General features: G+C 41.8%; 1 protein-coding gene across 7 annotated transcripts in view; it reads right to left on the bottom strand.

Moving 5' to 3' along the window:
- Positions 1 to 816: 816 nt before the first annotated feature.
- Wnk (Wnk kinase) overlaps positions 817 to 16592 on the bottom strand; it is a 64030-nt gene continuing 48254 nt past the window's right edge. For 6 of the 7 annotated variants that reach the window (XM_089739950.1, XM_089739953.1, XM_089739951.1 and 3 more), the window contains 14 exons: positions 15511 to 16328; positions 14740 to 14849; positions 13411 to 13497; positions 12608 to 12760; positions 11553 to 11702; positions 10518 to 10633; positions 9734 to 9817; positions 8489 to 8599; positions 7803 to 7881; positions 7639 to 7725; positions 5866 to 6065; positions 2867 to 3031; positions 1910 to 2039; positions 817 to 973 (listed from right to left, as the gene is read on the bottom strand). In XM_089739950.1, coding sequence (XP_089596076.1) covers positions 924 to 973; positions 1910 to 2039; positions 2867 to 3031; positions 5866 to 6065; positions 7639 to 7725; positions 7803 to 7881; positions 8489 to 8599; positions 9734 to 9817; positions 10518 to 10633; positions 11553 to 11702; positions 12608 to 12760; positions 13411 to 13497; positions 14740 to 14849; positions 15511 to 16328 — 2340 coding nt within the window. In that variant the 3' untranslated portion in view covers positions 817 to 923. The remainder of the gene's footprint in view (positions 974 to 1909; positions 2040 to 2866; positions 3032 to 5865; positions 6066 to 7638; positions 7726 to 7802; positions 7882 to 8488; positions 8600 to 9733; positions 9818 to 10517; positions 10634 to 11552; positions 11703 to 12607; positions 12761 to 13410; positions 13498 to 14739; positions 14850 to 15510; positions 16329 to 16592) is intronic. The other variant, XM_089739952.1, reaches the window with a different exon arrangement.

Genomic DNA, 16592 nt, shown 5'->3' with positions numbered 1-16592 from the left:
TTCTAATAAATATATAAATAAATACATATGTTGATTTTAATAATTTAATTGCATTATGACGCAGAGTAAATAATATTTTTGCACGTGAGTGTACCATGCGCAAACTTACCCCCACTACGTCAACAAATGCTCAAGAAGTTTGCCGGCTATTATACATATATACGATTTCGATTTATCGAGTTTAGCCCGAAGGGCTTGACGAGTAAATTAACCCACAGACTGCCCACTGAGTTAGTCGCCGAATCTTCTCAGTGGGTCGCGTTTCCGATTATTTCCGATCCGGTGATAGATTCTGCAAAGCACGGCTCTTGCTAGGATTCGTGTTAGCAACGTCGTCAGGTTTGAGCCCCGTGAGCTCACCTACTAGTTAAGGTTGGGCTGAAACGGTCTCTCATCAAGACATCAGCTTAGGTGAGGAAAAAAAAGTAGCATTCAATTTCGCGGCAGAAATAGACGGGACGGCATTACCCACTCCTGCTCGCTCCCAAGTACTACCCCCCATTACCAATAAAATCCAAGATAATGTTTTGTTCTCCAAATATCCTTAGTCACTATGACGAACCTTCTTAGATACGTTTTTTGTTCCACCTCCAGTACATTCAAAATAAAACTCTTGTTTTCCCTATCTGACAATAGATGGCATTGTTCTTCTCGAGCGTTCTAGGTGCTACTAGATATTCGAATATTCGGCGATAGATGGCGTTACTCTTACCGGCGTAACACTCTTTACACAAAATAAAAAAATGTATTTTTTTTATTCGCACTACCGATCCGCATATACAATTCGGACTCATTAAAATAAAATAAAACAAAACGTTTAGATATCACATGTGAATATTTAATTTACGAGTAATGATATATAGCATTATATTACACGTACAATAAATATATAGTATAAGGTACAAGGTGAATCGCTAGGCATGTCATAACTGCGCCGCCTCCACCGATAGCAGCACCATCTGCCGGCACAGCGCTGCAACCAACGGACGCACGTCAACGCAATATTTTTTTTATTGCTTAGATGGGTAGATGAGCTCACAGCCCACCTGGTGTTAAATGGTTACTGGAGCCCATAGACATCTACAACGTAAATGCCGCCACCCACCTTGAGATATGAGCTCTAAGGTCTCAGTATAGTTACAGCGGCTACCCCGCCCCTCAAAACGAAACGCATTACTGCTTCACGGCAGAAATAGGCAGGGCGGTGGTACCTACCCGTGCGGACTCACAAGAGGTCCTACCACCAGTGATTACGCAAATTATAGTTTTGCGGGTTTGATTTTTATTACACGATGTTATTCCTTCAGTTTTAAGACTTTAATACACCTCTCCCCCCTGTTCCCCCTCTCCCTTGCTGGACATCAGCAGTACTTCATCTGCTATTGGTCGATAGCGCGAACCGTTAACATTACCGTCCTTAACCCACTGAGTTTCTCGCCGGATCTTCTCAGTGGGTCGCGTTTCCGATCCTGTGGTAGATTCTGCGAAGCGCGGCTCTTGCTAGGGTCAGTGTTAGCAACTCTCTGGTTTGAGCTCACCTACACGCTAGGGTAACGCTGATATAACCTCTCAACGCTATCAGCATAGGTAGGAAAAAGTTACTGTCCACTTCAACCCAACTATTAGACGAGAATTATTTAGTTCAATTTTGATCTATATATGTAGGCTGTTGTCTAAGTTGACTTACGCCTCATTATTAGTTACCACAATAGAGATTGAGGGGAGGGGGGAGATGTGGCTTGATGAGAGCGCATTGATATCTCGTGATCAATGGTCAGACAGATTTTTTACAGACCGCCTGGTGTTAGGTGGTTACTGGAACCCATAGACATTTACAATGTCGCCACCCATCTTGAGATATAAGTTCGTGGCCTCAGGTAGGGAGGGTCATACAATGAGGGAGACTCACCTTTGTCGGTGAGCGTCTCGTCGAGCAGCACGTGCGCGAGCAGGCCGCCCGCCAGCACCCGCCCCCCCGGCCCCACCGCCGCCCCCCTCCACCGGGACAGCTCCTCCGAGCACGGCACCAGCTCCGCACCCTGGGGGACACAGCATGAAACCGTGTATTACTTTAGGGTTCTGTGTATCTGTAGTTGTATTCATTGTTGGCGCACCAAACGATCTATTCGTTGTCATGTTTTTTTATTACCCTTTTTTTATTGCTTAGGTGTGTGGACGAGCTCACAGTCCACCTGGTGTTAAGTGGTTACTGGACATCTACAACGTAAATTCGCCACCCACCTTGAGATATAAGTTCTAAGATCTCAGTATAGTTACAACGGCTGTTCCACCCTTCAAACCGAAACGTATTACTGCTTCACGGCAGAAACAGGCAGGGCGGTGGTACCTACCCGCGTGGACTTACAAGAGATCCTACCAACAGTAAACACCCTTGTAGGCAGACGAGCATGCGGCCTGCCTGATGGTGAGTAGTTACCGTCGCCCATGGACTTCAGCAATTCTAGGGGCAGAACCAAGCCGCTGCCTACCGCATAATACTCTCCACAAGCCTCGTGAGAAGAACATGTCATAGCGCTCGGGAAACACCGTGGAGGGGAGCTCATTCCATAGCCGGATGGTACGTCGCAAAAAAGATCTCTGGAAACGCACTGTGGATGACCGCAGTGGCTCCAGGTAGTGTGGATGAACTCTACTCCGGTTGCAAGCGGTGCGATGGTAAAAACGAAATAATAGTGTCATCTCAAACAATTCCTTAGAGCACGTTTCGTTACATTACCTTAGCAGTACTTTCACGAAGAATGCCTAAAAACTTTAAATTACAGTTACATTGCCATCGCACAAGTCCTCGCGCTGTGGTCCTGACAAATGGAACTTCGGTAGATTACATCTGGTGGTGGGTACGTACCGGTGGCGGCGCGGGGACGCGCGGCTCGGGCTCGTGGTAGGCGGAGAACCCGTCGTGCTGCAGCAGCGGCAGCCGCGGCTCCAGCACCACGCACGCCGCCTCGCCCAGCACCAGGTACCCGCCGGCGCCCTCCGTGCTCTCCGCGCCGACGGTCTTTGGACTCTCCTACATTAACATTATTGTTTAATATTAACTTTTCATACATCGTCTTCTCGCATTAAAACTGTATAATCTCAAAACTTACAAATTTTACAGGAGAGTGTTTTAAAAGTTTAACATGTGATATTTTTAATATTAATCATTTTGGCAAAATTTTTTTTTTTACCTGTTACATTATTTGTCTTTTAAATTAAGATAATATTATTAACTTTGTTAATAGTAGTCAACACATAGGTAAACTAAAAAAAACTTAAACTAAGCTACGCTCTTTTGACAGTATTTATGAGAAAAATACTGGTGATATCAATTCATCCCGTATATTAATTCAATTTCAAGAATTTAGGTAATTGTACACTTTTCATGAGAAAAGACATGATTAATGATTACTCTTTCTTGGGACATGAATGAGTCAGCGCGGACACTGTATCCACTATGACATTTCAAAGTGCTCGGTGCGCTCGTGGACCTCGAGGCCCTGAACTTGAAAAAGAAAGAGAGAGAATATTCTTTATGGTATAACAAAAAAAAACAATGCGAAACATCTAATATATAAAGTTCTCGTGTCACGGGGTGATTGAACTCCTCCGAAACGGCTCGACCAATTTTCGTGAATCTTAGCATGCATATCGGTCAGGGTGGAGAATCGGACAACATATATTTTTCATCCCCGTAAATGTCCACTTCTAAATTTTTATTTTTATTTTTAAACAAAAATTTGTTTTTATTTTTTTATAATACAGCATACAAAAATACATACCAGCCTAAAATTTCACCCCTCTATGATCAACCTTTATTTTTTATTTGTTAATTAAAAACTTTAATTTTTTTTGCAAGAATTTTGTTCTTATTTTGTCATGACTTAGAATAAAAAAAATCATATAATAGCCGGCAAACTTCTTGAGCATTTGTTGACGTAGTGGGGGTAAGTTTGCGCATGGTACACTCACGTGCAAAAACATTATTTACTCTGCGTCATAATGCAATTAAATTATTAAAATCAACATATGTATTTATTTATATATTTATTAGAACATCAACAAAAAATATAGGTTAATAATTATAATAATTTAATCTTGGGGTAAAATAGATATTCCTTCTATTAAGTCAAAACTAGAGCTGTTGCCAGGTCTTCGTTCAGTTGAAGCGAAGCTGGTATTTGTAATTTTTTTTCGTTATCATAATCTTGACCATTATCATCATCACTGTTTTCATCACCCGAGTCGCCATCATCGTGATAAGTCGACATAGGGCTCATCGGTGTAGTTTACGACTCGGTCGGTTCGATCTTCTTTTTTGTCTATAATTAATTATTTTTTGAAGATATTCGATTCGTAGTAATCGAATGTTACTTTTTTCAATTACCAGCTTCCGATTATTTTCTGTTTTTTTTTTCCATCTGAAGCCTAGCTCTTTCATAATTCGTCGTAAACTTCATTCCGAGCCATTAAAATGTATATCTTCTTTAAAATTTTCGAAGCCTTTCTACGGTACGGAGTTTCGCTGCTTGTTATGTAGTTATTATGATTACATCTTTTTATAACAGATTGAACGAAACTATCCATTCCGGTAACTTTCTTCTTCCCTGATCTTTTCTTACCCGGAGTCCCAAGCACGATGAGCAAGCCAGAGCCTTTAGCTTCGTTAATAATACACCTAACAGTACTCACTGATGTTTTTGTTGCTTCCGAAGTCTGTTTTACTTTTTCCATAATATCATTCTTCCCCTGTTTTATAATGAAGCAATATACGTCGTACACAATTTTTCTACCCTTTCTTTTGAATCCTACACCAGTTTGTCGCGGCATAGTGTATTTTTTATAAAAAATCAACAAACACTCAACAAATAGCAATGGCAACAAAGTCAACAAGCAATTATAACAAAATATAACTTAACGATTAATAACGATAGACTTTTCACTGTACGCAAGCGTACTTTTGGGAGCAAGCGGAATGCGGAATGCGGTGCGGGACGCAAGGTTCGACTGATCTACCAATAACGCGCTCGATACGATTTCCCCTGCCGTCGCGCCTCACCCTCACCACCAAAGTGATCTAAAATTCGGTTCTGCGCAGTCAAGGTCATTTGCTCACGATGTTTGCCGGTTACTATATCACTCTGAATTTTTCACCCCTCTACGATCAACCCCTATTTTTCCACCCCGATTTTTATTTTTTTTATTCTATGCACAGATCCGCAATAAGGTTGCAAGATGGCAATCAAATATTATAATTGTAGTACGATAAATTCTTATTCAGAGTTTATAATTTCAAGTTCCTTTAATTATGTTTTTTCTTAAATTCAATTTGATCTCCCGCCCTCGCCGGTCGACTATTGATCAACTATCAATCGATCAGTTATCCCCGCCAGGTGTCACCACTCATCCAGCAAACATGACGTAGTAGGGATGAGGACGAAGCCGATCTCCTGTTTACTCACTATACATTTTTCAGCCATGTTTTTTGGTTATATTTGTGTATCAATCGTAGCAGTGACTGTTATACCTATTATTTTAATTTTTCTGTGCAACTCTCATGTTAATTTTACTGTTCGTTAGTCTCGCCAAAACTCGAGAACGGCTGGACCGATTTAGTTAATTTTGGTCTTGAATTATTTGTGGAAGTCCAGAGAAGGTTTAAAAGGTATATAAACATGAAAATGCTCGGAATTAAATAAAAATAATAATTTAGTTTTTCCTTTGACATGTCCCCCGTCGGACGGATTCATTTTGTTTGTTTTAAGTTTATTTTATACAAAAGCTTAGGTCTTTTATGTATCGATTGAGGCACTACGAAGTCTGCCGGAGTACTACGAGTAGTAGTCGCGGGGGTGGTTACCGTACCGGCGTGTGCGGCGTGGGGTCGATGATGGCGACGAGCGCGCCCCCCAGCGCGTCGTCCAGCAGGTAGGTGGGGCCCCGGCGCGGCGTGATGACGTACGTGTCGGGCCCCTCCTCGCCACCCTCCGCCCCCTCCCCGCTGTCGGCCCCCTCCCCGCCCTCCGTCTCCTCGCCGCCGGACCCCGCCTCGCCGCTCTCCTTTTCTAAACGCACCAAGTAACTCACTTTAATTCTAAATTATCACCTGAGCCAATGTTGTTTATAAATTGTAATCTTGTTTAACACAATTAAGGGCATCGTACGAATAGTTCCTATCTATATATTAATAAACGTGAAGTAAAAACTTTGTACTCCTTTTTATGAAAATTGCGTGGATGGCATATTATGAAATTTCCCACACTTATAGAGAATTTAGAGAAGGAGTGCAGAATGTTAATATTTTTTTTTAAATTATGCATAAAAAATACATTAAATCAATAAAAAACATTACTCACACTACCATGTATTTGACACACACACGCATACATACTATTCGTTATTCAAAACTTTCCTTATTGCTTATAGTCTGTGGTCAAATGCAGAATAGATTAAATATTGTTTGTCTTTATTAATATTTGTCTATAGTGTAGTCTTGGCGAAATCTGTGATTACAGAAGTTTTAAATAGCTCTTGACAATAGAATCATAATAGTGTACGAACTTATAATATCAATTAATTATAGTTCGACTACTGCGGGACCACTAGTTAAAATAAATACAATAAGGTCAAGTTCAACGAGTATATTAGTATAACCATGCGAGGACTCATTACACAGGTCATCAAATAAAAATGTGTGTGATGTAAATATAAATATGTTTTAATAGTTATAAAATAGTGTCGTACCAATTTAATTGCAGTTTTAAATTCAGATTAATAATTAAAATCATTCTTCGCCCGATGATGAAAGGACAATGGAATGTATGGGTATCAATAATTGTACCACTATATAGTTTCATGTTTTTTCATATAGTTTTATTTATTTGATAGATAATATCATTGTCGAATATAATTTTAATTATCAGATTTTTAGAACTTCGCAAACATATTATGTATTGTGCCTTCATTCGTAGCGAGGTTTTTAACGGGAACGCAGAAATGTCATGTGGCGCTCTTAAATTATATTCAATATTTTAGTGTTTTGTGGTGTTATGACTTTAGTCAAAAACTCAACCACACACACAATATCAAAACTTACAATGTACACAGAACTTAACGCTAGCAGTATATTTTTTTAAAAGTGGAACCGGCATAAGATTTTTTTTTTTTGTCGATTGATCCGTTTGGACAGACGAAGGATACACAGCCCATACAGCCAAGCCTTCCAATTATTTTTTAGCAAAAAGTCATGTTCGTTAAATCTATCCTGCTGTAGAGGTAATTTTTGTCTGTCTGTACAGTATTGATTTCATTCCTTTTCCATTCATTTCATGCCAAGTTTCAAAAACTTATAATGCGTTTTGTTATCAATGATCAACATTTAGTTCCTATCATTTTTCAAATATGTTTTGTTTTTTGTTTTTGCAGAGTTTTAAAAATATAATAAATACACGAAAATATATGGATTGTTACCCTTTATAAATAAGACAACTCTTATAAGGAAACAATAAAAAATAATGGTGGTACAAAAACTGCCGTTCTCCTTGAAGACTAACTATTGACACAGATTTCGTTTATTTTTATGAAAATATGGAAAAATATTATTTTATTGGCAACACTAAGCCGCAGCTCCAACAGTACCTGCGTGCTGCAGCAGCCTGCACAGCGAGTAGCCTGCGCACGGCGCCGCGCGCGAAACCACGAACCGCCCCGCGCCCCCCACCTCGCCTGCAACAGCCGACACGGTTACTGCACGGCCACCCCCCCCCTCAACCGGCGCCATTAAGTATCACAAGAGTTCGTACCTTCGTAAGCGTTGACGGGCGTGTCGGTGTCGCTGGACAGCAGGTCGTGCTCCTCGGCGCTGTGCTGTATGAACACGGCCTGTAACAAGACACGGGGGGATGTTAATAAATACTTTAACAGTTTTTTTTTTCCTACCTAAGCTGATAGCCTTGAGAGGCTATTTCAGCGTAAATTTAACTAGTAGGTGAGCTCACGGGGCTCAAACCTGACGACGTTGCTAACACGAACCCTAACAAGAGCAGTGCTTTGCAGAATCTACCACCAGATCGGGAACGCGACCCACTGAGAAGATCCGGCGAGAAACTCAGCGGGCTGTGTCTATGAGTTAATTCGCTCGTCGAACCCGAGAACGATGACCGGATAACAGTTAAATACAGTTCATTCAAAGATTATATTAAAAGCAGCGAATTATAATTAAATGACACGAACAACTATCTACATCACACTTATGTGCATTTATTTATTTATTGCTTACATGTGTGGACGAGCCCACAGCTCACCTGGTGCTACGATATAAATGCGCCACCAATCTTGAGATATAAGTTCTAAGGTCTCAAGTATAGTTACAACGGCTGCCTCACCCTTCAAACCGAAACGCATTACTGCTTCACGGCAGAAACAGGCAGGGCGGTGGTACCTACTGGTGCGGACTCACAAGAGGTGCTACCAGCAGTAGAGAGGCTACCTTGGGCGGCGCGTGCTTGTAGTGGAGGCTGATCTTGCTGAGCTCGTGGTCCAGCTCCGCTAGCTGCGACACGTGGCGGGACTTGTGCACCTCGCTCGCCTCTACGTCAGACTGTTGGAACAGAAAATAAAATTAAATAAATCCCTTTTTTTTACTGCCCTTGTAGACAGACGAGCATACGGCCTACCTAATGGTGAGTGGTTACAGTCGCCCATGGACTTCAGCAATACCAGGGGCAGAGCCAAGCCGCTGCCTATCTATGTGTCATGACATGCCCCTTTACCATCTTAAGAAATTATACTTCTGCGTGTATATAGTACCATATTTCCAGCGACTTTATACATTTTTTTTAAATTGCCTTTGTAGTCCGATGAGCATACCGTCGGTCGTGGCCATCAGTACGCTAGAAGTAAATCCAAGCCGTGATCTATTATTCAACTTATTATAAAGACTAAAAGCATTTAGTGAACCGACCGAATAGTGAAGACGTCGTGGCCTAACGGATAAGATATCCGGTGCATTCGTATGTAGCGATGCACCGGTGTTCGAATCCTGCAGGCGGGTACCAACTTTTCTATACGTACCAAATGTTCACGATTGACTTCCACGGTGAAAGAATAACAACGTGTAATAAAAATCAAACCCGCAAAATTATAATTGTCGTAATTACTGGTGGTAGGACATCTTGTGAGTCCGCACGGGTAGGTAGCACCACCACCCTGCCTACTTCTGCCGTAAAGCAGTAATGCATTTTGGTTTAAAGGGTGGGGCAGCCGTTGTACTGTAAGTTAGAACTCATGTCTGAAGGTGGGTGGCGGTATTTACGTTGTAGATGTTTGTAGGCTCCGATGACCAATTAACATCAGGTACGCCGTGAGCTGGTCTACCCACCTAAACTATAAAAAAATAAAGAATTCGCACGACAGAGCACTACGTCTCTCTGAAGTTCTGTACAATACAATTCAAGATTACAATTTAAGTCTCAACACAGGTGGCGGGCCGATCGGATGGCCGATAATCCCATTCTCACGGATCGTCTGGAACCTCTGGGCCGGCGGAAGGACTTCGGTTCCCTCTGTATTTTGTACCGTATGTTCCATGGGGAGTGCTCTGAGGAATTGTTTGAGATGATATCGTCATCTCGATTTAAAAAAAAAAAAAGTGTTGGTACTCCAGTCTCGGGGCGCTGGTGATCGTTTGGCAACTTCTATGTCATAACTGCCTCTAAATCAAAATTATACATACCTTAGCCAAATGATGCGTGTGCTGTCGATGCGTTGGCGACAACGCTGGACTGTACTCGAGCGGAGAGCCGGGAGACACCGGACCCTGATTAACACAGAAATTCATCAACATATTTTTTTAAATAATCACTCAAAAAAAGCACTACTTTGACCCATACAAGTACCTTCACCCCCCCCCCCCCTCTCGTGTCTACCACCAGCCGTACGTTTGGGCTCGAAGTGTGGGACACCGGTTTTGTAAACATCGATCCAAGTAGTGATATCTATGGGATTCCCATAGCTCGTCTATGAATCTATCCATTTTTCCAATCAATTCTAGTAACCTCGAGGCAGTGTTACCAGGTTGGATTGAAAAAAATACACTGTTCCGCGTGTAAAATTACAGTGCACCTGGCATCACTGCCTCGAGGGGTTATACTAGATTCACAGAATGATATGTTTCTACAAAGCATAGGTCATTCACATAATTAAGTCGTCGCGGCCTAAAGGATAAGACGTCCGGTGCATTCGTGTCGAGCGATGCACCGGTGTTCGAATCTCAGGCGGGTACCAACTTTTCTAATGAAATGAATGAATGAATGAATGGAGCAGCCATTGTAACTATACTTGAGACATCTCGAGATGGGTGGCGCATTTACTTTGTAGATGTGTATGGGCTCCAGTAACCACTTAGCACCAGGTGGGCTGTGAGGTCGTCCACCCATCTAAACAATAAAAAAAAAACTAAACTGACAAAAATGTGAAATAATCACACAAACCTAATACTATAGGATATTGTAACTTACGCTGTTCGATATAGAGGCCAACTTGTGTTGCAGGGACATCATGTAGTCGTTGTACGAGTGACTCTTGTTGGGCGTGCTCGGCTGCGACGAGCCCGTAGAGTTGACGTTGTTCATGCCTGCAGACAGACCGAATGTCTCTTGTTAACCGACTTGTAAAAAAGGAGGAGGTTCTCAATTCGACTGTATGTTTTTTTTATGTTTGTTACCTCATATCTTTTGACTGGGTCAATCGATTGTGGTGATTATTTTTTTATTAGAAAGCTGACACTTTCAGTGGTCCCATTTCAATTTAGTGCAATTCTGATAATGGTATCCATGAGAAAACCATATAAGTCTTAAATTTGCATTAAGTACGTGCGCGACAAATAGATGAATAACTCAATATCACGCTAACCGATTACGATGATTATTGTATTTAGTGTATATTAATTTGTTTTGGAATATCTTTTTTTTTCTATTTGAAGTCGGTTTTTGTTAAAGCATGTCTATTTACAATTATGTCCGTGTGTAATACACGTTGTAGTTCACATCACATTCACAATTTTTGAAGTGAAACTTCTAATGCGACTTCCAACAATGCCAGAGAGAGACAGAGCGAGAGTGAATGCGTGGCACTCGACCGAATGTGCATAATATACCTTACAGGCCAGCGCGAGCGTTAGCAACGAGTAGCGTCCACTATATTAATTAAGTATTGAAAAAAATATATATATATTATATTTATTTTTCGATTTATATTTTAAAAATATTATATAATATAAATGTTGAAGATGTCGCATCTCTTATACACAGCATTCCCTATTACAAGAGCAATCTGATTTAAGGATGAAAAATGAAGAAAACCACAATACCACATACCAATACACATCCGAAAAGCAGTTTCACTTCATTCACAATACACCAAGTTTTTATATCAAAGTACTTGAACTTATGTTCTGGCTCTGATAGCAGGGTGAAAGTAGTCCTAAACATATAATTTGGCCCGCAGTCGGTCCCTTCTCCGGGCCCCCTCTCCCCCGTCGTGACGTCACCCACCTATGTCGATGTCGACGGGCCTCCTGGCGAGCGAGACCGCCCGGTGCGCGACGAGCTGCGAGAGATTCTGTCCGACCAGTCCGCCCACGCCCAGCTTCTGCCCGCCCATGAGGGTCTGCCCGCCTAGCGATAAGTTCTGCCCGGCTAAACCTGCAGAAAATACGAAAACGTTTAAAACTGCAAAAGCATTTTATAAATTTTTTGATGAACAAATATTTCGTCCTAACCTATTCAACTCTTTGCATTACCAAGTTAAAATATTTTACACACGAAACAAAAGAAATATCAAGGAGTTTTAAGGTTATAAGGCAGAGAACATTAATTAGTAGTTGGATCGACTATATTATCATATGAGATGTTTTGGCCCAAGTTACTTTTTTTTTATTGCCCTTGTAGGCAGACGAGCATACGGCCCACCTGATGGTGAGTGGTTACCGTCGCCCATGGAATCCAGCAATGCCAGGGGCAGAGCCAAGCCGCTACCAACCACCAAGTATTGCGATGGATAATAATTATTTATCCAAACGTTTGTTACTTAGTCATGCAAAAATGGATGAATGGATTTGGATGTATACATATGATACTTTATGTTATTGATGGCATTCGAGTAATTATATTACCCGGGCAATCTGCTACAGTAAATATGAATGTTAACTAATTTCACTTAGTAAAGGATCTAAATACTGACTAGTTATTAACGTCCCACAGAGTACACAAGCAACTGTTGTATATTCTGTAAGCGTATCATTATTTATAAATTAAAAAGTTGACTTGGGTGCAGACGTAGGGCAAGTTTAGTATAACGTGTAATAATTAACTAAACAAGTTTTATTCATTACTAGCGACCCGCCCTCGCTTCGCTTCAGAAACTGTAATTTATTATTGATTTCTCCACTATTTCATGGATGTTATTATACATATAAACCTTCCTCTTCAATCACTCTATCTATTAAAAAAAACCGCATCAAAATCCGTTGCGTAGTTTTAAAGATTTAAGCATACATAGGGACAGAGAAAGCGACTTTGTTTTATACTATGTAGTGATATGTATATACCCAAATTGTGCGTAAGATTCTGCCCCATTAGATTCTGATTGAGCGCCAAGTTGTGAGCCAGGCCGATGTTCTGATGCTGGAGAGGAAGTCCCAAGCCCAGCAGCGGCCCGCCCAGCTGTCCACTGACCGACGTCTGCAGGACTTGTTGCTGAGCTAAAAAAACATTAAGATTACATCCACCCCTTTTTTCCCCTACCTATGCTGATAGCCTTGAGAAGCTATATCAGCGTTACCCTAGCGTGTAGGTGAGCTCACGAGGTCAGTCCGGAGGCGTTGTTAACGCTGGTCCTAGTGCTTCGCAGAAGCTACCGCCGGATTGGAAACGCGACCCACTGAGAAGATCCGACGAGAAACTCAGTGGGCTGTGTCTGTGGGTCAATTTACTCGCCGAGCCCTTCGTCGCAAGCGACGGGTTCCGTAATGACGAGGTTCATCACGTGACAGTATCATTTTGTTTAGAAACAATTGTTTAATCTTAAAAAGAACAATGAAGCTAAAGGATGAGGTTGCTGTTTTTTGAAGCGGATCCAACCGTAAATTATCTACATCAAATTCTATTTTAATTAGGGACATAATAATTATTCTAATTTTTTTATTAAATATTGCTAATCGCCATTGATCGCCACAGTGACGCATGTATGTCAGCTGTTTGCCATAACATTTCAGTTAATCGTCGTATATAAGAGTGAATATCTCTGATTCACATTGCACAGGGAATCTCAGATCGGGGCCCGACGACCATGTGGGATTTTATATCGAACAGCGGACATACAAGTCGGCTGTGGCGGCCCGTGGCAGCTCACCTAGGAGGTCGTTGGCTGTGGCCAGCATGGGCGGGTAGTACTGCTGCGGGTACTGCGGGCCCAGCACGCCGCCCACCACGCCGGGCGCTGGTTAGTCGCCACACGACACAATCGCATTAATAATATTATACGTACTAAACATTCATATCAAGCGACATTCGATTATTTGCGAGCTTTTAAAGTGCAAACGTTAAGCCGCTTTCAGACTACGTCATAATATAATATATTCTGAAGTCGTCGTGGCCTAAAGGATAAGACGTCCGGTGCATTCGTGTTGAGCGATGCACCGGTGTTCGAATCTCAGGCGGGTACCAATTTTTCTAATGAAATACGTACTCAACAAATGTTCACGATAAAAATCAAACCCGCAAAATTATAATTTGCATAATTACTGGTGGTTAGGACCTCTTGTGAGTCCGCACGGGTAGGTACCACCACCCTGCCTATTTTTGCCGTGAAGCAATAATGCGTTTCGATTTGAAGGGCGGGGCAGCCGTTTAACTATACTGAGACCTTAGAACTTATATCTCAAGGTGGGAGGCACATTTACGTTGTAGATACCTATGGGCTCCAGTCCCCGCTTAACACCAGGTGTGCTGTGAGCTCGTCCACCCATCTAAGCAATAAAAAAAAACTTATGGGCACGTTCACACTGTACTATACTATATATTATTAGCTAGTATACTATATGGCACTATAGTATAGTGTAGTCTGAAAGCAGCTTTACATCGTTCTCCTGCCTGTACAGCGTGTTCTATTATCAATTAAATAAATAAGCTATTATTCGCGAATGTGATCGATACAATAACGACCGGTAGACGTGTGCCGTGACTCATTAACACACTGACTGCCGTGTAGGTCACCGGTGCCCTACGCGGCGCACTCAAGTAATTATGTCGAATTCTGTTACCAAGCGCCTGGATTGCCTAACTTGGCCTTATTTTGTTTGTTATTATGTGTTTAAGTATTTTAGATATCTTAGTAACAGATTCATTCTTAGTATCTTCGGATTCGTCTTTCCCAGAGTCTACTAGATATTCCGGGGCATTAGTAACAGAAGTCGACATAATTACTTCAGAGCGCCACGGAGGGCACCGGTGACCTACACGGCAGTCAAAGGATTAGGAATCGTCTTAAGTCACTTTAACTGAACACAAGAGACGATTGAGCAAACATGAGACAACTTTAGTTCCACGAGCGTTACAGTTAGTGCAGCGTATACTCAATATATAAATTAATATGATTTTCAAAGCAAAACGCTAAACTAGCAGACATACTCCTTTAAATAGTTGAATAAAGCTAACAAGACAAATGTGCATTGATACATACCGGGTGGATTGTTATTGAGTATGGTGCTGTGGAGGCCCAGGTCTGGCTGCGGGAAGGTGGGCTGATTGAGAAGTCCCAAGAGATTCGGACCGGACAAATTCTGTTGCTGACTGGAATACATGACAACATTCTATATACAAAACTATATTACAGTTCTCAGAGCGAGCTAACTTTTCATAATTTTCATTTCTAATTATCACAGTTATTGTCTTAAGTACATGTGTCAACTCTTTATTACTCTTACTTAATAATATTTCTTTTTTTAATTTGCGTCTATTTTGTTTTTACTTTTGTATTGGTGCCATATAAAGCATTAAAAAAAAACATTTATAATATGTATCTTTTGCAAGAAAATCAAAATAAATAAATGTGTTTTTTTTTTTACATATTCGGTTGTAGCTTAATAGGGCAAGAGCTATCACTACCAATAAATGAATCTACCATCTAACCGGAATCGCGATCCACTGAGAAGATTCGCCGAGAAACTCAGCAGGTTGTCTATGGGCTAGTTTGATCGTCAATTTCGACATAAAGATAATTTTTTGTTCGTTTAGCTTGGTTTTTAATGTTGTTTTTTGTTTGTTTTTATTTTATATTTATATTAGAAGCTTTTTAATATCAATATTATGGGAGTGATCCTTTGAAATAAGTAAATCACTCCCATTCAACGACCTTAAGTTAGGACTTTCTCCTGTGTTACACAAACTTATAGGAGACAAAAAAATTAACCCTATTCTAAAGCACAGAGTTTACTAGTATGAGACAACTCACTTCATAATATTCTGTTTGAGCAACATCCTGTGTATGTTCTCAGCATTAGGCATGGTGTCAGCGACCCCGGGTGTTGGGATTATGTTCTGGGGGGCCGGTGCCCTCGCGGGGTCGACCAGCCCGGCTCCAAGAACATTAAGGCCGAGGTCGTTGCCCATGGGCGTGCCAGCTTGACTTAGACCAAGCAGAGGACTGTCCGTTGCAATCTGCAGGGGCGTCGTCAAATTGGGCTGCAGCATCATCGGGTTGATGACATTCTGGATGGGCACGCTGGATACCGGTACCGACATCGGTATGCTAGTAACTGGTTCCGGTACTGGCTCGACCCTCTCGGGCTGGTAGGTAGGAACTTGTGTCTCTGGCAGGCCATTGACCTGCACCTCCCTCAGTTCTTTGGCTAGATCCTGAAGTCTCTCAGGCTCCGGTATCACAGTCTTCTCCTCGGGTAGATTCTCCCCGCGGTCCACTACTGGACTGACTAGAAATCTGGATATCTTCCTTGTGGGTTTGAACGGTTTCCGGTCGCTGCTCTGGGACTCAGTACTGCCGGACCGTTCAGGAGCCGTCGATCCGCCGTCCGACTGGTTGGAGCCTATAGACGAGGCGGTGCTGATCTTCCTGGCGAGAGTATCGACTCGTTCGGGCGCGGGTTCAGCCCGCGGTTCCGCTTGGGTTTCAGTCTTCTGTTCGGGAGGATCGTACGCCAGTTCCGCGGCGATGTTGTCGTGGCTCGCGGTCGGCGTGGTGCACTCCGAGTTGTCCTGGTTCGAGTCCGTCAGGTTCTCTTCTCGCTCAGTCGTTTCTGAATCGTAATCAGTCTGTGGAAACAGTAGCAATCAAGTTGAAGTTTAGAAATCTTTTTTTTAAGGGATTTTATGACCTGGTAACTAAGACCTTTAGGTCAAGTCTTATTCTAATTTTAATGAAAACTTTTTTATATGAAAAATGATATTATGAAATGTAATGAGATGAGATGATATGGGATGAAATATAATCTCACTAAAATAGTGGTCATTTACTGAGACGTTTTCAGTTGACCTTTTGGAGGATCCCGAGAAGTTACGTTCAGCGGCTTTGTTTCA

This window comes from Bombyx mandarina, chromosome A1 (genome assembly GCF_030267445.1).
Source record: "Bombyx mandarina strain Sakado chromosome A1, ASM3026744v2".
NCBI lineage: Eukaryota > Metazoa > Arthropoda > Insecta > Lepidoptera > Bombycidae > Bombyx > Bombyx mandarina.
The sequence above is the reverse complement of the archived record's forward strand: the minus strand, read 5'-3'. Positions and strand labels throughout refer to the sequence as shown.